The sequence below is a fragment of the Euprymna scolopes genome, chromosome 6 (genome assembly GCF_053919585.1).
Source record: "Euprymna scolopes isolate OS-2025 chromosome 6, ASM5391958v1, whole genome shotgun sequence".
In the NCBI taxonomy this organism is placed as follows: domain Eukaryota; kingdom Metazoa; phylum Mollusca; class Cephalopoda; order Sepiida; family Sepiolidae; genus Euprymna; species Euprymna scolopes.
Window position 1 is genome coordinate 149,332,492 of NC_136487.1, and position 23,255 is coordinate 149,355,746.

The 23,255-nt window shown below is 33.8% G+C and overlaps 1 protein-coding gene across 1 annotated transcript; it reads left to right on the forward strand.

Annotated features, from left to right (window-relative positions):
* The first annotated feature begins 1,839 nt into the window (after window positions 1-1,839).
* Window positions 1,840-23,255, forward strand: LOC145278033 (salivary peroxidase/catechol oxidase-like). Its single transcript, XM_080130251.1, has 14 exons — window positions 1,840-1,974; window positions 4,736-5,058; window positions 6,062-6,509; window positions 7,374-7,588; window positions 8,885-9,073; window positions 10,609-10,651; window positions 10,755-10,870; window positions 13,376-13,477; window positions 14,636-14,734; window positions 16,587-17,055; window positions 18,797-19,009; window positions 21,020-21,186; window positions 21,967-22,069; window positions 22,947-23,255. The coding sequence occupies exons 1-14, from the start codon at window positions 1,970-1,972 to the stop codon at window positions 23,158-23,160; spliced, it is 2,706 nt and encodes a 901-aa protein (XP_079986377.1). The 5' UTR covers window positions 1,840-1,969; the 3' UTR covers window positions 23,161-23,255.

A 23,255-nucleotide genomic window follows, 5' to 3' on the forward strand; every position in this document is an offset into this window, starting at 1 on the left:
ATAAGAACAGATATTACAATCAAGATGAAAACAGATATTACAATCAAGATAAGAACAGATACTACAATCAAGATGAGAACAGATATTACAATCAAGATGAGAACAGATATTACAATCAAGATAAAAACAGGTATTACAATCAAGATGAAAACAGATATTACAATCAAGATGAAAACAGATATTACAATCAAGATGAAAACAGATATTACAATCAAGATAAGAACAGATATTACAATCAAGATGAAAACAGATATTACAATCAAGATGAAAACAGATACTACAATCAAGATGAGAACAGATATTACAATCAAGATGAGAACAGATATTATAATCAAGATGAAAACAGATATTACAATCAAGATGAAAACAGATATTACAATCAAGATAAGAACAGATATTACAATCAAGATTAAAACAGATATTACAATCAAGATAAGAACAGATACTACAATCAAGATGAGAACAGATATTACAATCAAGATGAGAACAGATATTACAATCAAGATAAAAACAGATATTACAATCAAGATAAAAACAGATACTACAATCAAGATGAAAACAGATATTACAATCAAGATGAAAACAGATATTACAATCAAGATAAGAACAGATATTACAATCAAGATGAGAACAGATATTACAATCAAGATAAGAACAGATATTACAATCAAGATGAGAACAGATATTACAATCAAGATGAGAACAGATATTACAATCAAGATGAAAACAGATATTACAATCAAGATGAAAACAGATATTACAATCAAGATGAAAACAGATATTACAATCAAGATAAGAACAGATATTACAATCAAGATGAAAACAGATATTACAATCAAGATAAGAACAGATACTACAATCAAGATGAGAACAGATATTACAATCAAGATGAGAACAGATATTACAATCAAGATAAAAACAGATATTACAATCAAGATGAGAACAGATATTACAATCAAGATGAAAACAGATATTACAATCAAGATAAGAACAGATATTACAATCAAGATGAAAACAGATATTACAATCAAGATAAGAACAGATATTACAATCAAGATGAAAACAGATATTACAATCAAGATAAGAACAGATATTACAATCAAGATGAAAACAGATATTACAATCAAGATGAAAACAGATATTACAATCAAGATGAAAACAGATATTACAATCAAGATAAGAACAGATATTACAATCAAGATGAAAACAGATATTACAATCAAGATAAGAACAGATATTACAATCAAGATGAAAACAGATATTACAATCAAGATAAGAACAGATATTACAATCAAGATGAAAACAGATATTACAATCAAGATGAAAACAGATATTACAATCAAGATAAGAACAGATATTACAATCAAGATGAAAACAGATATTACAATCAAGATAAGAACAGATATTACAATCAAGATGAGAACATATATTACAATCAAGATGAGAACAGTAGTCCGAATAATCTAAATAATACAAATTATCAATCCTCATCTCAAAAATTCAAAATCAAAATAATTTTTTTATATATAAATTAAATGCTAATATTTATTTGAATTATTTCAAGTGGACATTTATGTCTGTGTATTTAAATATGAATCACGGAAATTTTTAATGTTGAAGATTATTTATGACTCCTCACTTTCTCCTCCTTCTCTTTCTACTACTTCTTCTTCTACTACTTCTTCTTCTACTACTACTATGAGTATTTCTTTCTTCTCTCTTTTCCTCCTTGATGCTCCGTGGTAAGTAATATTTATTTTCATGCCTATCTCTTTTTTGTTAACGCTTTCCTTTTTATCTTTGATTTGACGTTAAAAAAGAAAAAAATAATAATGGCTCAACATTGCTTAACAATGAGGTGCTTCACTTAGAAAATCGTGACGTGCAGGTGCCATAAAACGAGACGGGTTTTTCCTATAAAAAAAGCAAAGCGCTGTCCAGATTGTCATCACATCACAAAGACTTCAAGATGCGGTAAGTACATTCACATTATCTTTCTCACTGTGTTGTTTTTTTATTTTTTTCAAACAACTCTGTTATAGTCTTGATTTCTATTTTCACATCGTTCCGACCGATGTAACCCTCGACCTTCTTCCTTTACATCGTTTCAAATTGGGAATCCTCACCTCAAATGCATAAACCTATTCGATATTTCGAACTAAACACGTCTCAGTTAATATAATCTGGGATCTTCGTCAGGTGTTTTTTATCGAATCTTTCTGTCGAACTCGGGAATCTATATGAAATTTTGAACAGAATCCTTTATTTAATCTTTGGGGCTAGTATGCTTTCGTGTCGTCCGCCACTAATGATTAGAAGTTCTAAGTAATTCGCGATTGTATTTTGATGATTCAACTACCGGAAAAGTGTAACTTACAACTGAATTTTACTTGGTACAATAGCTTGTATAATATCACTGTCATTGTAATTTTTGTTTGTTTTTAATTTTTAGCGTTACATACATATATGCATTCGCACACAAACAATCGCTGTTTCAATGATAGATTATTATTATTATTATTATTATTATTATTATTATTATTATTATTTTAGTAGTAGTAGTAGTAGTAGTAGTAGTAGTAGTAGTAGTAGTATTGGCTCACAAGGAGCTTTCTACACAAGTCATCAAAGCTCTGTCCTTGAAAACAACCTGTGGTTTTCTTTGGAGACTGAGTGACAACAAGCCTCCCCAGGGTTCCATTACTCTTCCCCTCTTTCGATAACATTCGCAAATGACATTACGTTATCGCAACAGTCGCTTACCATGGATTTCTCGTTGGTAGCGGCCATTAGTCTTCACTGGAATTTGAGTGGCAATAAGCCTCCCCAAGGTCCCAGTTCTCTTCGCACTTATCCAGCAGGGGTTTGATCAGTGTCCTCTCTCGGTCTTTCCTTCCTCCTTGACTATACTTGACTATTCGGTCTCGCTCTTTCTTTGGGGGGGGGGTTATGTGGTAATAGGGGGGATAGAGAACTTATAGATATGCAGCTTCAATGTTCTTAGTTCCATGTAGCGCTCCATGTTTCTATATATCCAGCACGAGCCTGTGACTCATGTGTATTAGTTTCCGCATTCAAGGGTTTTCTTTAACATTTCAGCCATTTTCATTATTGTTATCCGTTGTATCTCCTCTGCCATTCTTTTAATTTCAATTTCTCCCATACTTTTTACAACATTTTTCGGAATTGTTCCTAATGTTCCTACCATTATTGGTGGTCTCTTGACTTCCTTCATCTTCCATATCTCTTTCAGCTCTTCAGCTAGCTGTGTGTAATTGCTCCACTTCTCAGTTTTGCTCGGTAGTTTTCAATTGAAAATGACTTTGGTTTATCACAACACCCGCTTACCATTAATTTCTCGCTGGCAACTTCATAGAGTTTAGAAAGCAAAAATCTCTCCAAAGTCCCAATGTTCTTCACACTCATCCAGTGGAAGTCTGGTTTGTACTTCCACCCTTCTCGACCTCACTCGGTATTTTGTGTGACGCCAGCCGAAAGTGTTCCCACCATTTTGGGGATCGTCGATTATTATTATTATTATTATTATTATTATTATTATTATTATTATTATTATTATTATTATTTAGTCACTAGTTGTTCTACACATGTCATCAAGTATGACTTATTGTTTTTTCAAGGTTTTATTCAGAAAATGGAATTAGGAGAGAAAAACTAATATTATCTTATCTTTTTTTTTTTACTTCTTAGCTTTACTTAATAACTTACTGAAATGAGTGACGCAAACGGACAGAGTCTCTAGGTAATATGTCGCTTAGATTATTTCTACATTATTGCCTGTTCTAATCTTGGATGTTCTTGTCACAACTTTTCACAACAACCGGCGGGTTCCCTGGAGTCTAGGTGATAAGTTTCTCCAGATTTCGAGTACCTCAACATCTTTCGACAGCCTTTGCAAATGAATTTTCGTTATCGCAACAGCCCTTTGCCTTATCGCAAGCAATGACCGTTGGTCTTTACAAAAATTCGGGTATCAATATGCCCCTCCAAGTTCCCAGACTTAATTGCACTTTTTCCAGTGGAGGTCTGGTAAATGTTTTCTCCTCGGTCTTTCTATCGCCTTTGACCTTTTTCGATTTGCTGTGGTGTCAATCTGTGATGGCACTATACTATATTTTAGGAAGGGGTTCTTAACATTTTGCGTTATTTTTTCTGCTTTCTTTCTTTTTTCGATATTCTTGGTTCCCTGTGGCGTGTCCTGTTTTTTGTTTTATTTCTATTAAAGTTGCTGTTCATTGTTCGTAGTTCGTGTATGTTGATTTCCACAGTCGAGGGCTTTCCTTAAGATTTCAACCGTTTTCATTATTGCTACCCGTTGTATATTCTCTGCCTTTCCCCAGATTCCAATTTCTCCCATTCTTTTATCGAAATGTTTCTCGATGTTCTTACGAATTGAATTGTCTTGACAATAGCTCACTGGCTAGTCCCGTGTTTTTGCTTTGCTTCTCGTCTTCTTGATATTCACCATATGAACTGTTAGAACGACGAAATTTAGGATCTGGCAGGATTATTCGTTTGTATCTCCATACGCCATAGAATATTATGATTTCCGTTTTCAAGTACAGCTGGCGATTTGTGTTTGTATTAATTCTCCTGGTGCATTTGTTTGCACAGTTCCTTGTAATTATTATTATTATTATTATTATTATTATTATTATTATTATTATTATTATTATTTATTTATTTATTTATTTATTTATCTACTTCATCGTTTCAGTCTCGCACCGATATTGATTTTGGTTGTCTTGCCATGTCTTGTTACCTGCCTGACGCCCATCACAGACGATCTTTGTCAAAAGGCTTATGAGAAAGCCTGCAAAAAAGTCAGATCTGGTCGAGATTTCAGAGGTTTTAGATCAGAACGAGGCCGAGGAGGCCGAACAGGTGGTTTCAGGAACTCAAGAGGAACTTCCGACGTTGCCGGTGCCGTAGAGACCGATGGTGCTGCGAGAGTCGCCGGGGGCGCCAGAGATGCCGCTGGTAACACTGTTGCTGCTGCCGCTGCTGCAGCTGCCAGAGCTGCTGGTGCCACTGACCAAGGTATGCTTACATTGTAACTGTAAAGCTCTGTTTCTTAATAATTTTAGCTATGTGTGGTTTAAAGCTTGCAATTTTAAATAACAAAATGAAATAACTGGTCTTCATACGTGTGGAGTGTTTACGCGTAGTTTTTCATCGTCTTGTTTTTACGCTGTTGTTTCTCTTCATCCCGTTTTATGGGTAGCCGTCGATCGCCTTGTAGGTTTAACCGTGACGATTAAAAATCTTTTCATAAATAAACTCATACAAGACGGGCGTTCGTTGAGTTTTCTTTAGGGTTTCATTCAGACAATGGAATTAAGAAAAGGGATACTAATGTCATCTTTGTTTTTTTTTTTTTGTTTTTTTACTTGTTAACTTAACTTTATAACTAAATGAGTGACGCAAACGAATGTTAATTTCTTGGCCAGAATTTAACCTAATCAAAAAAAACACAAACACAGAAAATATTTATGATGGACGCATTAGTCACGGAAAGAAAATATCATATTCCAAAAAATCATGTAAATTGATTAAGTGGTTTTTTTATATAGAAATCTATTTTTTTATTATTTATAGTAAACTGTAACCATTACAAAGTAAGTTTTGGGTTTCTATTTCATTTAGTTAGTTCGAATTGAGTTGTATCCCTTTATTTAACAAATATAGTGAAGCGAAACACATAATATTCGCTTCCTCATGAAATTGGATATTCTGAAGAAAATAAACTATTTGATAAATTTACATGGTTTTTGGAGACAAGACATTTCCGTTCTGCGAAAGGCATATACACCGTAATGATTTTTCTGTTCTATTTTTGTTTTGTTTTTTTTCTGTTGCTATTATTTGTGTGTGTGTGTGTGTGTGTGTGTGTGTGTGTGTGTGTGTGTGTGTGTGTGTGTGTGTGTGTTTTAAAAAAAATTATTGGTTAATAAAAAAAAAATTACGGCATAACTTCAACCAATGCGTAGGTACGAAAGTAGTTTCCGTGGTATTCATAAATATTTTTCTTTTATCTTTCAAGGTGTTGCTGCCGCCATCGCTGCTGGAAACGCTGCTGCCGCCGCCGTCGAAGCTGGAGCCGATGCCGCCACTATCGCTGAAGCCGCTGCCGCCGCAGCCGTCGCGATCGTGGTCGGAGCCGACGCCGAAGCCGTCAACAACGCCACTGCTGCCGCCGTTGCCGCCGCCGAAGCTGTCGGTGCCGACGCTAACGTCATTGCCGAGGTAGCCGCCATCGCCGCCGCTGCCGCTGCCGAGGCCTCTGTGGCCGGAGCTGAGGACGCCGCTATCGCCGAAGCAGCTGCCGTCGCCGCCGCCGCTGCCATTGAAATAGCCATCGCCACTGCTAATGCCACCGCTGCCGCCGCCCTCGTCAACGCCCAAGCGGCCGAGACTTTAGCCAACGCTGACCTCATCATTGCCGAGACTGGACTGATTTTTGTTGAAACTGCAATGCTCATCCAAAATTTGTAAGTTTTGATGTCTATTTTGTGTCTTATTAGTAGAAATATTTGGTCCTTGTTCAAAATTAAACCTAATTTTCAAAACATATATAATTGTTGGGTATAGAGACGTAGTGACGTACATTTGAAAGCAGAGGTGTGCACATACGTACATTCCAGATGGGTTTGACATAATTCCTTGTTTCTCATAAAATGCCAGAAATTGTAATCAAATGAAAACAAAGAACCGTTTTCACTCCAAGGTCAAAAGTTATTAATTGCGCAATGCAAAATAGAAAAGAGGAATGTAATATCCTGATGTTTACAATTCCAGGAATGTCGATTTTTGACTATATAAGAGAAAAATATACAACAGAACACAGAAGAGAGCAGAGACAGCGACGAGTGTGATTGACATCTTGACACCTATCCATCGGCGAGCCACACACTAGCCAAGACTTTACAGTTAGCGTCTCTCTCTCTCTCTCTCTCTCTCTCTCTCTCTCTCTCTCTCTCTCTCTCTCTCTTTGTGAATGAATAAGAAGCTTTATTGTAAATAAAATTTATACCTTGATAAATTCTGTCTCCGTATTGATTTTAAGAATATCGGCAAAAGAATATATATATATATATATATATATATATATATATATATATATATATATATATATAAATTGTACATACATTCAACAATGCAACACAATAAAAAAATAAATTCATGAATATTATATTTTGCATACAATTTTACACGTAAAAATTAAATTATATTAAATTAAGGAAAAATGATTAGTCAAGCGCAAAGATAATATTTTAGAGAAAGAACTGAAATTATTTCTTACTAAAGGTCAACTAGGTGCGCTAATGCAATTGTTCTTATTGTTTTAAATTCAGGTTGAATCAAGGTCTTATCGATGCTGAGAATCTGGTGACCGCAGTCCAGCCTCCCCTGGAACTTGTAGCTGCATGCCCCTTCTTGACTGCCCTTACATGTGATGCTGACTTCCCCTACCGAACAGCTGATGGATCTTGCAACAATCTCGTCTTCCCTTACTTGGGTCGATCCAGCACACCCTTTGAGAGATACCTACCTGCCGTCTACGAAGATGGTAAGTAAAATACGGTGATTAAGTCAAACACTTATTTTATCATCAGTGTACCTATATTTTGGGAGATTTTATCAATCAAATCGGAAATGAAAATGTTATATATATATATACATATACATATTTTATACATACATATATAATACATATATAACTATTTTATGCATCCATTTAAAATTTTATAAATAGATAGCATTTATGTACCAATTTTCAGTATTGATTATTACTAATTATTCTCTGATATTATTGGCATCATGTGGATTCTATATATGTTCTGGTTCTGTTATTATCAATGACTTCACATTTATATACTATAGCATAAATGATACATTTACTTAACAAAGGGCATTCGTTAATATTTCTGCAGTTACAAAGTAATCAGTATTTTGATTTGTTATATAACCACCCTCCTTTATTTTCTTATCTATTTTTGCACAGTTAAAACTAATAGTTTTCGCTAAGTTAATATATATACTAACTTAGCGAATGTTGTTACAATATATATATATTGATGTTACAATATATAACCGTGACTATATACAGACAAAATCTTTTTATTTTTTAGCATAATGAAATAAAAAAAAACGGCTGAAAAGCTAGCTAACTAGTTTCGAACCTCGTTCAATGGAGCTAAATCTTGGTTAAGATTACGAGTAAAAATAAAATACTTTAGATTATAACGAGGTAAACAGATGAATCAGATAGAAACCACATTAAGTCCCAGGTGATTATCTTTTTGTTTACAAAGAGAAATTCTCAAAGACTTAATGTAAACAGTTTTTAAAATTGTAAGAGTAAATGAAAAGTGCGGCTTATTCTCTAACTCTCTTTGATTGTTCTTCTCAAATCCACGTTTTTTTTTCAATCATAATCCTAATATAATATATATAAATATATTCTTACTTCTAGACATTGCATGTCTACGGTATATGTTAAGATACTTATCTTTCATAATCTGTTAATTTGTTAATTTTACTATGATGTAAACGTAATGCTTATAAAGAATTTTTGAAACGCGTGAACTAATGGAGAAACATTGTTAAATATTAATTTTTGTGTATAATTACTAAATATTAAATATCTCATAAGTTTTGTAATCTACGAAAATAAAATATGAAATCGCCTTTTCACATGACGCGTTAATCGCTGAAATTAATTGTATCTACATTACTAAATATTATAATATTAAATTATTAATAAATATTTTGATATGTAATCTCTGCGCTATATATCTATCTTTCTGAATTCTTTAACTTAAAACTTTCCTTTATAAATATGCATAATACTTTTGTATATTAGGACTCAATTTACCTCGCACAACCGGTGTTCTTGGTGGTGCCCTGCCCGGTGCTCGATTGATCAGTACCAATTTCCATGGCTTCAGCACCCCCGCTGACCGCGACGATCAACTCACTCACTTGACCACCCTCTTTGGTGTCTTTTTGAACCACGATCTTCAGATTTACCCATCCATGCCAACATCTGGAGGTAAGTTTATCATCTACTTTTGCTTTTGTTTCATCTTATATACATCTTGATGATATGAAAACACTAGATGTTAATTATTATAGGTAATTCGTATATACAATATATATGTTAGTTCAAATTATATATGTGTATATAATGTATTTAATTATTGTATTTTATGCATATTATTTTAAAATATATACCATTTGAATTCGTCCGAAGTAAAGCATAATGGACTTCTGTAATTAGATCACCCATTGCCATAAAATCTGTCACTCTAGAAGATAGTGAGTATGACCTTGCCAGCATTGATTTCTTTGGAAGTGGTGAGTCCAAATACCTCCAGTACATTGACTGGGGTTTGTTTTCTGGACGATAGTGATGACCTGGGTTTCACTAAGTTTAATTAGTCATTTGGAGAAAATCAAAACATGTCAACAATCTGGTAATCTTTCTGGAAGACATCTTATGCATATGAAAGTGGTCATGAATGATGGTTTCAACGGAGCCTGTATTAATCTTGATTTCTTTGACAATTTAATGAATAATCACGTATCGATCTACTAAAACGTCAGTCTCTACTTGACTAACGGATGTCTCCTAATTGGTATAAGCCAAGCGACTAGGTTTAAGTGTTGTTTCCTAAGATTTCAAACCAGATTTCAATTTACGATGCTTATGTTTTCAAGGTCATATGATTGTGCATTATCACCTTCCTTTAATTTCCGGTTTTTATGCCCTTTCAAATAAAAAAAACAGCGTGACATTCAACAGGCTCTATTTCACAACTTCTCCAGTTCTAAATCCTGTAAATCAGAAACCACACTTAGTTTAGAGCTGTCATTTTCCCATAGAGATATAAATCATCGCAGATGCCAATTTCCAGCTAGATTGAACAACTGCAAGTGGGCCAGTATCATTACTTATTAAATGTCCATCGTATAATATATATATATGTGTATATATATATATATATAGTCATCTGCATACAGTACTGTTTCCTTTTATCAAAACTCATCAGTGCGGCTAGACTAGCACATTTCTCTAGCTGTGGATTGAACCTACAACTATCGCGTTAATAGTTGGAAGTTCTAACCAATGCACCATGGATCAGTGCTCGTAAACGACTTTATCAAATAAAAATATAAATAAACATTCGGCCATAGCTTCTACCGTGCTCGAACTGCCAGTTTATTTACAAACAAACAAACAGCGAGCCTCGCTTATAGCCAAATAAGCAGCGGGCGAAATATATTTACGACAGTGATCAACCCAAAGAGGGGGCTTAATATATAATTATCCACATACAGTACAGTTTTGTTGTATCAAAACTCATCAGTTCGGTTAGACTTTCACCTTTCCCTAAGCATAGATGCAACCTACAACCATCGCGTTGATAGCCACGAGATCTAACGACTGGACCATGAATCGGTGCACGTAAACGACCTCATGAAATTAAAAAAGTAAACATTCGCAAATTACCCGTAAAACCTTTTTAATAATAATAATAATAATAATAATAATAATAATAATAATAATAATGTTTTTCTTTGTAGGTGATCTGGTAGAAGCCATTGACTGTTGTAATTCTGACAACACGTAAGTTCTTGGGTTTATTGGTCAAAAATATTCAATTTACACAAATTGCTTACGTCACACATAATACTTTTATTAATATCACTATCTCTTTGTATTTTTCTAGTGACGTTTGTTACCCGATTGACATCCCAGTTAATGATACCTACTTTGGCGTCTACGGAAGGACATGCATGGAATTCGTACGAAGCCTTGCCTCTCCTGCTCTCACATGCGGTTTGGGTAAGTAAAAACATTTTCACTTTTGTTTTTAACAACTAATAGTCACACATCTCTATTTTATAGAAAAGTAAAAACTTGTTGTAAAGAGATCCTGATCGAATGTTACGTTCAGGAAAACGTTTACGTGAAAGTGACGAAGGTAGAGGAGTTGAAAAATATCTTCGAACAGATTCCTCTGATAACGATGATTCAGAAATGGATGACCCACGTGTAGGACGTTAAGGTCTATTGCAGTTGTAGTTTGGTTATCCTCGATTTCAACACAGGTTTGATGTTTCCACCATTTATAATGGAAACCGTCTGAAAGCTACTGTGCTTGGTAATCGTCCTCCATCTCTTGTAGACGGAATATTTTTAGTAAAGTTTTTATTTGGTAGTTTGGTTCCTGTAAAGTCTCTTTTTTGGAATAAACCATATTTGGAATCGACATACACTACCATCCAAGGTCATGTATTAAATGTAGTATTAGTAACTGTTATGTTGTGTACTTTACCAAGCTCATCAGTAATAGCCACAGCTTCTAACTATAATAAGATTAACTGGACTAGTAAATTAATGTAGAGAAAAGTACGTCATAAGTTTCAATTGTTGTCGTCCTTAAGGGTCAATTCATAAAAGGATGAAGACGTCTAGAGTTCTAAGAGATAATAGGCTGAATCAAATGTTTATATTACTAGTAGGACCTATAGAAATTCCATAGTGGCAGTAGAAATAATTGTCGATTTTGTTTCAATAATAATTGTTCCTAATTCTTACATCCGGTTTAGGTAAATCAAAACAACACTTTTATGACTTATTGAACCAAATATGAATAAAAGCTGTGTTTTATATTAGCAGATTGCCTTTTCTATATTGTTTCAATATGATGCAGCTTTTGTATATTGAGTAGTTCTTAAAAGAGATAGAAATAGAACGTGAGACGTTAAGATAGCAAGGTTGCAATTTCCATGATTGGGACAGAAGAGAAAAAATATATAAAAGTATCAATAAGTGTAGTAGAGGCGAATAAATCTGTCTAGAAGCCATTTAAAGTCAACAACAAAGATTGTGATACTAAATTTCTCCAAACAACACTGACACATAAATATTGCTAGATTAAACAGTTTAAAATATAATTTATTTTGGAATTTTAAAAACCTTTAGAAAACCGGGAAGTTAAAAGGAAAAAGCAAAAATTAAGTGTATTTCTATTTGGTCTGATTTTGTTTTTAGTAAATCCATTTTATCTATGAAGAAACCTGACTGGAAAAAAATAAGTTTCTATTTGAAGCGCAGAAAATAATATTCTCTTGATATAATCGTTGAAAATTACAAATTTGAACCACATATCTGTTTAAATTTTAGACATCATTATACAAACACATAATATACTTTACTTATATATGACTTGTCTGAAATAAATGATAATCTCCATATATAAATTTCTGTTAAACAGAACATGCATCATAAATAACATGATCATTCTCTACCAGGCGTTTATTTGGTAGACCTATCTGGTTTTAGATGTTATATCAAAATTTCCCATCTTCTCTGATCAATCACTGTTCCTTCGGCAAACTTTGTTTGCGGATATGGGTTCAATGCTAACAGAAATTAGACCGTTCCTGCAATGACCTGTTCTCTGTAATTGTGGTGTAATGCTGGTCCTGTGCAGTTCTAGGATGTCCACCTTCCTAGGCGTTGCCTTTTCTCTTTTAAAAAGGGATAGTTAATGTTAATCCCCTGGAGCCCCTCTGTTAAAGAATGGCACTACACAGGCATCTTTTGCAGTCAGAGTGCTCCTCCTCTAGAGAGATGATTTTCAATATCACTATCCGACCCTAGCGTAACATTTCTCGCTAGTGGAGAGAAATAAATACGTCACATCGCCTTTCCAACCCAGTTAGGGATCTGGGAAAATTGCTTTATTGATAAATTCTACTGATTAACGACGATAGGCAAGATCCAACCACTAACGATCTCTCAGAAGAGTGATTTGTCAGAGAGAATTAATTTTGCAGTAGAAATACACTGTGTTATTTGAAGTGGAACGCATAAGTTTAAATGGAACTCTTAAAATAGACAATTCGCTCTCCCCCCTCTCTCACCTTCTCTCTCTCTCTATCTCTCTGTCTCTCTCTCTCTATATATATATATATATAGCTATCTCCCTCTCTCCTCTCTATTCATCTCTCTCTCTCTCTCTTCCTGCCTGAAGCATGTATCTGTGATAATAAAATAAACAACATCATTGTTTACTACAATTGTTTCGCGTTAAATTAACAGAAAAAAACGGCCTCTAAATAATTACCACCAATGTCATTATATTATTATATATTAAATAATGAATTAATCTATTACTATATTTTACTAAAATAAAACGAGTACCTGTATTCTTGTTTCATTAAATACCTGCATCTTGTTTCATTAAATCTAAAATATTATAAGATACTAGCTGTCCGTATCCCGACGTTGCCCAGTAAAGTTTGGTTATGAAAAATACGTAATTTTACATTTCTTTTTCAGGACCCCGAGAACAACTGAACACCGCAACTGGTTACATTGATGCATCACAAGTATATGGCTCTGACATCGACAGACAACTTCTCTTGAGAGCAATGGAAGGAGGTAAGAAACTAATCCTAACATTATCAATAATTTTTCAACTATTTTCTCTTTTTTAATAGTCTTGTCCTACTTTGATACGATCGCAATCGCTTGTCGTATCTTACATCTTTGTAGCCACGCATGTTAATAACTCAAAACGGTTGTTTTGGATACATCTACTACTATGACCGTACAGTAATGTATCCGGATGAATAGCTTTATTTTCTGTATATCTTATGTGTTAAATTTTTAGCTACCTTTATATCTAGGAAATCATGATGCGATGTTTTAATGACTAGTTCAGATAATAATAATAATAATAATAATAATAATAATAATAATAATAATAATAATAATAGCAAGGTTATAAAATAAGATGACTTCCATCACGCCAATCATCCTAGGTGCATTTGGCTCAATTCCAGATAATCTTTTGAAACTGCTGACGCCTTGGGAATCGAGTATATCATCATCGTACTCCAGAAGTCAGTTCTGCTTTGTACAGCAAACATCCTACGCCAGGTGTTTCAATCTAATTGTCCGCTTTTCCAGTATTAGCTTGAGAGGAGGTCCCTCTACACCAAAGCCAACTAAAGAGTTTCAGCCATTGTCGAGATGCCCTGTTATTTGTCTACTGAGATAAATTTCGTATCCTGTGCAGTTCTGATTCAACCTAGTCGAAAGTGTCCAGTGTTTTTGTGGTTCGTGTCGTCTGTAAATAAACGTCCGATGTTTTACCCATATATATATATATATACATATATATATGTGTGTGTGTGTGTGTGTGTCCTCTGAACTTATGTACATTATAGTCGTAACTATCTAAAGTTAACCTTATTATTTGACTACTGAACCTTAACAATGGTTAAATGCCCAAAATTATTAAAATATATGAACATTAGTCATTTTTTCTAAATAAATATACCATATATAGGTACAATAATAAAAACCCGTGTCGAGTAGCAACAACTGGTAAGTGAGTTTGTAATTAAGCTGCTAAATGTTCGAATTGCAACTTGGAGCTTCAGATGACTCCAAACAGTTTCGTTCTTGTTAAGTATAAGTAAACAGTGGTCACGTGTACGATTAACGTCATAACAAAAAGTCCCAAAGATAACATTTCAGTCCAAATCATAAAAATCATTCCACATTTTATTTTACTAATTCTTTAACTTTCAGGTCTTATGAGAACCACTCCTACTGATGACCTCGACTTGATGCCACAAGACAACTCCACTTTTTGCAGAGCGACCGAAGGCAATCTGTGCTTCATTGGTGGTAAGTTATGTGTTCATTATATTAGTATCATTTATCCGCTTAGCATTTTCACGTGAGTTATTATCAGTGATTGCTCACTGGTAATAACAAGTAGTCTTCTCTCGAGTCTGGGTGACAAGAGGCCTCCCCACATTTTCAAGACTTTATATCTTTTTTCGATAACCTTTCCAAATAATTATTAGGGATTGTTCCCTGGAGTCTGAATGACGACAAGTTTCCCCAGGTTTCCAGCACTCTCCGCCTCTTTCGATAAGCGTTACAAATTATGCTGCATTATCACAACAGCTGTTTACTATCATTTTTTTTCTTATAACCGAGCGTTAATTTCTATGAAATTTGAGTGGCAAAAATCCCCCTCAATATTCCAGTACTATTTGTGTCAGTGGGGGTGTGGATCGTCTTCTGCTTCCATAGTCATTCTATTCCCCTTGACACATTGCACTCATTTTCCAGGTACGAAAAATGGTTGGTGCCACCATCTTTTGATGAGGAGATGAGATTATGTATTGTTTTTATTATCTGTTCAATTTTTTTGTTTTTTTTTCTTATGTGTTTCTAGCTGTGTTTACACAATGTTATTCTATATCAGTTTATCTGCAGTTAACGTCATCTGATTATTTGGTCTCCGAACTGGGAGTGTTTTTTTTTGTTTTTTGTTTTTTTTTGTAGTATTTGCATTATTATTCATATTGTATTTGCATTATTATTCATATTGCTTTTATCTTGAATGTTATTGTCACATCATTTCACCCGATGTAATACCAGCGCTTTTTATATGTTTCTTGTCGAACTCGGGAATCATTCCGTAAGAGCACATGACGTAATGAATAAAGTAAATAAAATTCAGTTCTAAATGACACTCTTGTAGATGTCGATGGAAAGAGAGCATGCTACCCTCGTGGATTAAACAAAGGGTTTCGTTCGAAATTCCGTAAGATTGGAAAAAAACTAATAATCTCAAGAACCTTACTTGAAATTTGTTCAAAAGGCTAGAATTGGAAAACTCTGTCGAACACTTTTGAAATGTTAAGCGAAATGGCCCTTGCAGTTCACAAATTATTGATACACCGACAGTTATAACAGTTAAAACAAGTGAAGAAAATCATACTGAACATCACTTAAGTGTCCCAGATTTTCCAGAAAATGAACAAGCATTACGTTAATAATCCTTTCAATACATTATCTAATAACAGACTAACAGGAAAATACTTCAGTGGGTTAGACAGATCAACAGCATTTTTTAAAATAGGCATAACAGATTATTCTTTCCAGCAAGAAGAGGAACAGACCTGTGATAAAAAGACATTGAATATTTTCGAGAGGATAGAAGCAAGGGGAATTTATACGGACTCTCCCTCAGAGCAATAGTATATACAATAGTATATACAATCTCTCAGACAAAACAAGAAAGTATTTATGCAGTCTACCTTCCAGAGCAATAAACATATACACAGTATGTTTACTAGATCCATTAAGCATGTATAAAATTTAATCGACCATTTATACATCCTATCTTCTAGAGCAATTTAGCATTTATATAGTTTATGCTCTATATCAATTAAACATTTAGCAGTCTCCAATAGAATTAGGCATTTACAGAGTACATCTCAAAGAACAATTAAGTGTGTATAAAGTCAGCCTTCCAATAAAGCATTTATCCTGCCCATCTCCTAGAGCGTCTCATTGATCAATCCAGTTTAATTATTCCATGTATACGTAAAGCCTCACTATTATTGCTTTGTGTTATAATATTTTAAATGGTCGTTAAAAGATTATATATATTTTTATTATTGAGAAAAAAACTAATCAGATTTTAAAATATCTTTTGTGTTCACTTTCTATCAAATCACAGGTGACGGCCGAGTGAATGTGCAGCCAATGATGATGTCCCTTCATCATTTATTTGTCCGTGAACACAACCGTCTGGCCAATATCATTAGCACCGCTAACCCAGACTGGACCGACGAAGTGATCTTCCAGGAGACCCGCAAATTGGTTATTGCTGAGATGCAACACGTCACCTACAACGAGTACTTGCCCAAAATTGTCGGACCCACCATGATGGAAACCTACAGCCTTAACACTCTTACCCAGGGTTATTCCATGTACCTGGCCAACATTAACCCGTCCATTCGTAATGGTTTTGCCTCAGCTGGAATTATCTACAGTCATTCCGGTCTTCGAAGTCTGATCACTATTGGAAACTCACAGAACCCGCTTAGTTCTTTGTTCTACAATTCTGATGTCTTTTACAGTGGAACTGATGCCCCAACTCTTGTCTTCCAGGGACTCACCACAGATATGGCACAAGGAATTGACAGGTGAGAATGTTACTCTCAAAAGAAGAAGCTATCAAAACTGTTATAAGATCGTATATTTATTTATTTAATGTTAGAGACATAATTAAGTTATTCAATGTAAGAATGTTACTCTCAAAAGAAGAAGCTATCAAAACTGTTATAAGATCGTATATTTATTTATTTAATGTTAGAGACATAATTAAGTTATTCAATGTAAGAATGTTACTCTCAAAAGAAGAAGCTATCAAAACTGTTATAAGATCGTATATTTATTTATTTAATGTTAGAGACATAATTAAGTTATTCAATGTAAGAATGTTACTCTCAAAAGAAGAAGCTATCAAAACTGTTATAAGATCGTATATTTATTTATTTAATGTTAGAGACATAATTAAGTTATTCAATGTAAGAATGTTACTCTCAAAAGAAGAAGCTATCAAAACTGTTATAAGATCGTATATTTATTTATTTAATGTTAGAGACATAATTAAGTTATTCAATGTAAGAATGTTACTCTCAAAAGAAGAAGCTATCAAAACTGTTATAAGATCGTATATTTATTTATTTAATGTTAGAGACATAATTAAGTTCTTTAATGTAAGAATGTTACTCTCAAAGGAAAAAATATTAAGGCGGCTCATATATGCATTTATTTTTACAGAGTTAATAAATTTGTTTAATAACAAAATACATAAAACACGTGTTCTCATTTTATCACTAATTATGATCATTTGGGAATACTAGACGCCATATGTAGGAAAATAGTGAAACTTTCCAGAGAATAAAGCCTGCGGTCCTGAAGATATCTTTAGTGAATATTTAAATATAACCTGCTAATTAACACATGCTGAACCACAGCAAAAACAACCGCCTTCCATCTGGACGTAAATTCGGTTCTAAATCATGTGACGAAGCTCTCTGAAGAGAATATCGTTACTTTTTGCATGCTAAATCCCCTTCTTCAAACTTAATTATAATCAAGCATTTATAGAGTTTGTCTGACAAAAACAATATTTATACTTACTCTATCCTTAATCGATCAAATCCGTTTTCCCGTCAATCGACCATTTATAAAGTCTATGTTAGAATAAATATCAATCATTTCAAGAATCTTTCTTTTAAAGAAATGAAGCATTTTACAAGGAAATTGAAACCGCAAGAAATCTTATATATCGTTCAACCCCCAAAAGAAAAATAAATTTATCAGTCGCAGCTTATACCATTCGAATAGGCGTGAAGATTCAAAAAAGATAAACGGGGAAGCAGATAAAGTAAGGGAAACACTAATTAGGCTTCCGTAAATGCTTCATTGGAACGGCATGGTTGTTTAAATGAATTGATTTGATTTTGGTGCGACATGATTGCACCTGTGTATACTTCTTGCCGAAAATGACCGTTCAAACATTCAACATTTAACTTATCGTTTTGAAAATCGATCATGTTTGCTATTTCTTCCACTGCAGATGTCTTGTGTCAGGTTCATTATTTTTTATACAAATGACCTTTTAGTACATTCGATAATTATTTTATGTTGTTTCTTGCACCACGTTACCAGGTGTCTCTCTTCTTGTCAAAATGATTTCTTGCTACACAGGGCCTGGATATTTAACAGCTAAAAAATATATATTGGCGTTTCTAACATAAATTAAAAAAAACATTCCGTTCTATGTCCATCATTTACAATAAATAGATATAAAAATATAGATTTTTCCGTATTAAATCTGTAAATGAATGTATTCAAATATTGTTTATTTCCTTGCAGGATGATGAGTGAAGAACTGACCAATAAACTGGTCGAAACTGTCCCTGGCAACGGTTGGGATTTGGCTGCCATTAACGTCCAAGCTGGACGTGACATTGGACTTCCAACATACAACGCCTGGCGTCAGTGGTGTGGACTCGACGTGACTACCAATTTCACAACTCTTGCTGACCATTCCGAAGATGACGCTAACCTCTTAGCGTCCCTTTACACGTAAGACATGTTTAAAAAAATCAAAATAAAAGCTGGACAAAAGTCGTAAAAGTGTGTATATTCTTTTTCCAACCATTTTTATTCCTTACAAACTTCATTAATTTGTTTGGGTTTCTTGTATAATTTATGCGTAGAAATTTATGTAGACGTTATCATATCAAATTATTTGGAAAAGTTTCTCTCTGTGTGTCTGTGTATCTGTCTGTCAGTCCGTCTATCTCTGTTTCTTCGAACTGCTTTTATTTCTCTTTCTATTTCTCTGTCGATCCTATCTCTCTCTCTCTCTCTCTCTCTCTCTATATATATATATATATATATATATATATATATATATATATGTGTGTGTGTGTGTGTGTGTGTGGTGTATGTGTATGTGTGTGTGTTCGTGTGTGTGTGTTGGTGTTTGTAGCATACATATAATATGAAGAAATTCGGACACAGTGCTCAATTAATTAAATGAAAGCTTGTGATATAATATATATATAGTCGCTATATTTAGCCATACTGATGAGACGTATAACGACGAAACAAGTGCCTCTGGATAATTATATATATATATATATATATATATATATATATATATATATATAAGGAGGTCAAACAGGAACTATTATATATTATTATGTATATTATCTTGTATAATTAATCTATATATCTATGTCGTTTGTAAATAACTTAGTATCTAGTTTTGGTTTCTTATCTAGCAATAAGTTTGTGTATCTATCACTTTTTTAGGAATATTAATCTACTTCTTCCCTTCTCTATTTACTTTCCCATATGAGAGGAAGATTAAACCCGAAGTCGATTTAAAGTGGAATTGAGAATGATAAATTACTCTTATTAAAGACTAGCAGGAGTGCCTCACATTGCCCGGGTGTTTAGGTGATGTAGTAAGGACTCCCGGGAGTGGTCAAAACAACAGTAGCTAGGATACCCGTTGTCTGGGTGTGTGTGATGTAGTAAGGAATCCCGGGGAGGGTGTAAATAAACGGTAGTAGCGGAGGAGGGATCAAAATAATAGCAGGCACAGGTGTTAAAAAAATAGACAGACAGGCTCGAATCCGGTACACGAAGGAGAAACTAAAAAAGTGACGTCTCTATCGTCCGACCGGAAGTCAATCCAATCGATACGATGACTTGCAAAAATGGCGAGGCAAAAAAAAAACGACCCCTTCTTGTACAAAACTGCCCAGTTTTGGGTGAAGGAATTAATGTTTTTGGTCTATTTTTCGATATTTTTTGCCCGAAGGATTGAGGTTTACTACGATACCGATCTCGTGAAAATCTGTCGCCTCTGTCGAAAGTTTTGCGAGACCTACTAACACACACGCACACACTAACACACACATTTTGCCTTTTATATAATAGTTGTAATCTCCTACCATGACTGAAGAGAGAAGACATACTACATTTTGATCATGAAACTGAAAAGAATTATACCTGTCTGCCTCTCTCTGACTTGCTCTCTCTCTCTCCTCTCGCTTACTCTCTCTCTCTCTCTCTCGCTTATATATATATATATATATATATATATATATATATATATATATATATATATATACATATGCATATAGAGATGCATATAGAGATAGATAGATAGATAGATAGATAGATAGATAGATAGATAGATAGATAGATAGATAGATAGATAGAGGGAGACATAGAACATTCATTAACAAGCATTTTCTGGCGCGGTAAAATGATTTAACGATCTTTCCAGCAACTTTAATTTTTATGGAAGTCTTCCAACTATCAGATAACAAATAAAAACTAATTTTAAAAAAAAGACTGTGTTTAGAATACAATGATTCCATATCATATTCTTTTTGTACTGACACTATCTAATATGTAATAATATGTTCATAGTTTTATATTTATTAAAGATTGCCACGTTCATATGGATGGTAATATTTTTATCGAAATAATCTAAATACTTACATACGCTCAAAACACATGAGTTTCCCTTTTTTTTTTTTTTTTTTTCATTCTATTCGTTTCATTATTTTCTAGGAGCGTTGAAGACATCGACGTTTGGACTGGTGGTGTGTCTGAGATTCCGATTGAAGGCGGAAGCGTTGGACCATTGTTCGCATGTATTTCTGCACGCCAATTCCAGGCTTTGAAAATGGGTGACCGATTCTGGTATGAGAATGCAGGACCAAACCAACTGTCCGTCGGTAAGAAATTTCACTAAACAACATTAGATTCTCAATAATGTTTCAGAACTCGATCGAAATATTTTATCGATAGAAACGTGAATAATAAATTTAACTTTTTCTGTTTAGTTTTTCTTTTGTTATTTACACTATTTAAGTATTGATTGTTTTGTTTTTATTATTTTGTCGAGTGGTGAGTCACACTTTTCACAATTGAAATGAAATTAAAATTAAAATATTAATATTTATAAATATAACTAGTTTTTCCCATTAAAAACCGGCAAAAGTTATAGCCCATTGACTTCGAATGAGTACTTTATGTGAAATTAATGTTTCAATATGGTTAAATTTGCGCTTAATTTTGCATAAAATACTAATTCCTATTAATCCGTAACTGTGCATCGAACAAATACCGTAATACTCAGTTTATTGCATCTTACCATGACAAAGGTCTATACACAATTTTAACTAGATCGGGCAAATAGTTTCCGATAAATCTTCTAGAGTAAATGTGATATTGTTGTAACTAATTCCTAACAATCGCTATTAATCTCTAACAAAATTGTATTATGTACACACTTTCACACTGTTACATATAAATATATTATTAAAATAAAACTTTAAATAGTTTATATATAATACTTTATCGGATGTTTCAAGAATAAATTAAAATCACATAGAATTTTCAATTCTGAAATACCCGAGAAAAATACTGACCTCAAAGATATCCTTTATGTAACTATTCATTAAAGACATGGTTTTAGTAACTTTATTTTCTTAATATTTGTGTTAATATTTCAGATACCGTGAATGCCATCCGAAACGTGACCATGTCTCGTCTCATCTGTGACAACACCAACATCCAACAAATCCAGGGAGATGCATTCATTGCTGCCTCCGAAACGTAAGTCGTTTGTTTTGTGAAATCGATAGCTCCGATTATACCAGAGTGCGTATTGGTATGACAGTTTGTACGCCTATCTACTTCCGTGTTGGCTTATGATAAATTAGAAGTAGGTGTTTTTGGTTGGGACACAATCACTAATAAATTCCTAATTAATTTTTAGTTTTCCATCAGCGTTTCCTTCTCTTAGTTAGATTGCCTTCACCACAACTGCGAAGTTCCACCTACATCCTGCATGGTAACTCTTTCGAATATAAAAGGTGCTACACTTTTCCTACGAGTAACCTATAACTGCAAGGCAAGGGTGTTCAGATCCTTTGGATATTAAATATACCCGCATATTTAAATATATACAGCTCATAATATTCTCAAATGGTCACCTATCTGGTACCGGCTAAGCTCATCGTTGTTTAACTTTGGTTATCTGACGAGAACAGGTATGTCAACGTGATTATGCCGTATACAAATTTCTTTGAATAATAAAATACAATTACATTACACAATACGAACTATATAAAATACATTACCCCTCCCTAAAAATTAGAACATGTTTTCTTCGTTTTCTTTTAATGTATAATAAATATAATAAACACAAACCTAGAATAAAATATTAAAAATATTTACGTCTCAAAATCTACCCAACTTTTATGAAAACGAGTTGATAGTTTGCAACACGAACTGTGATTGTCCAGCACTCACAACCATATAATAGAACAGACCATACATAAGTCCAGAGTATACTGAATTTGGTGCTTCTAGTTATAATAAAATGCAATATTATATTATACAAACTATAAAAAATATGTTAATCCTCCCCAAAAATATAGACTTAGAAACTTGTACAGTTAGTAGATAAATAATATAATTTCTTTTACAGGAATCCAATTGTAGACTGCTCTTCCCTCCCGTCTGCTGACCAATGTTCCTTGGTAAGAACCTACAGTGCTTGGACCGCCTGGAGCGACTGTATCAATAACCAGAGGGTTCGAACCCGAACCTGCCTGACACCCGCCACCGGTGCGTGTTCCTGTGATGGTGTACCTGCTGAGACTCAAATCGGACAATGCAATATTTTTGGACCCGCAGCCTAATTGAATTTTGAATTACGAATCGATATGATCCGTCCATTTTTTTTGTAAATGACATGAAGTTGTTAAAATAAAATTGTCTTGTTTTTCAACAAAAA

Excerpts from the sequence above, each read along its gene's own strand:
- LOC145278033 (XM_080130251.1), top strand. Across the intron at positions 9,074-10,608 it reads ATCCATGCCAACATCTGGAG|GTGATCTGGTAGAAGCCATT; the intron begins GTAAGTTTATCA and ends TTTTCTTTGTAG. Across the intron at positions 19,010-21,019 it reads CTCTTAGCGTCCCTTTACAC|GAGCGTTGAAGACATCGACG; the intron begins GTAAGACATGTT and ends ATTATTTTCTAG.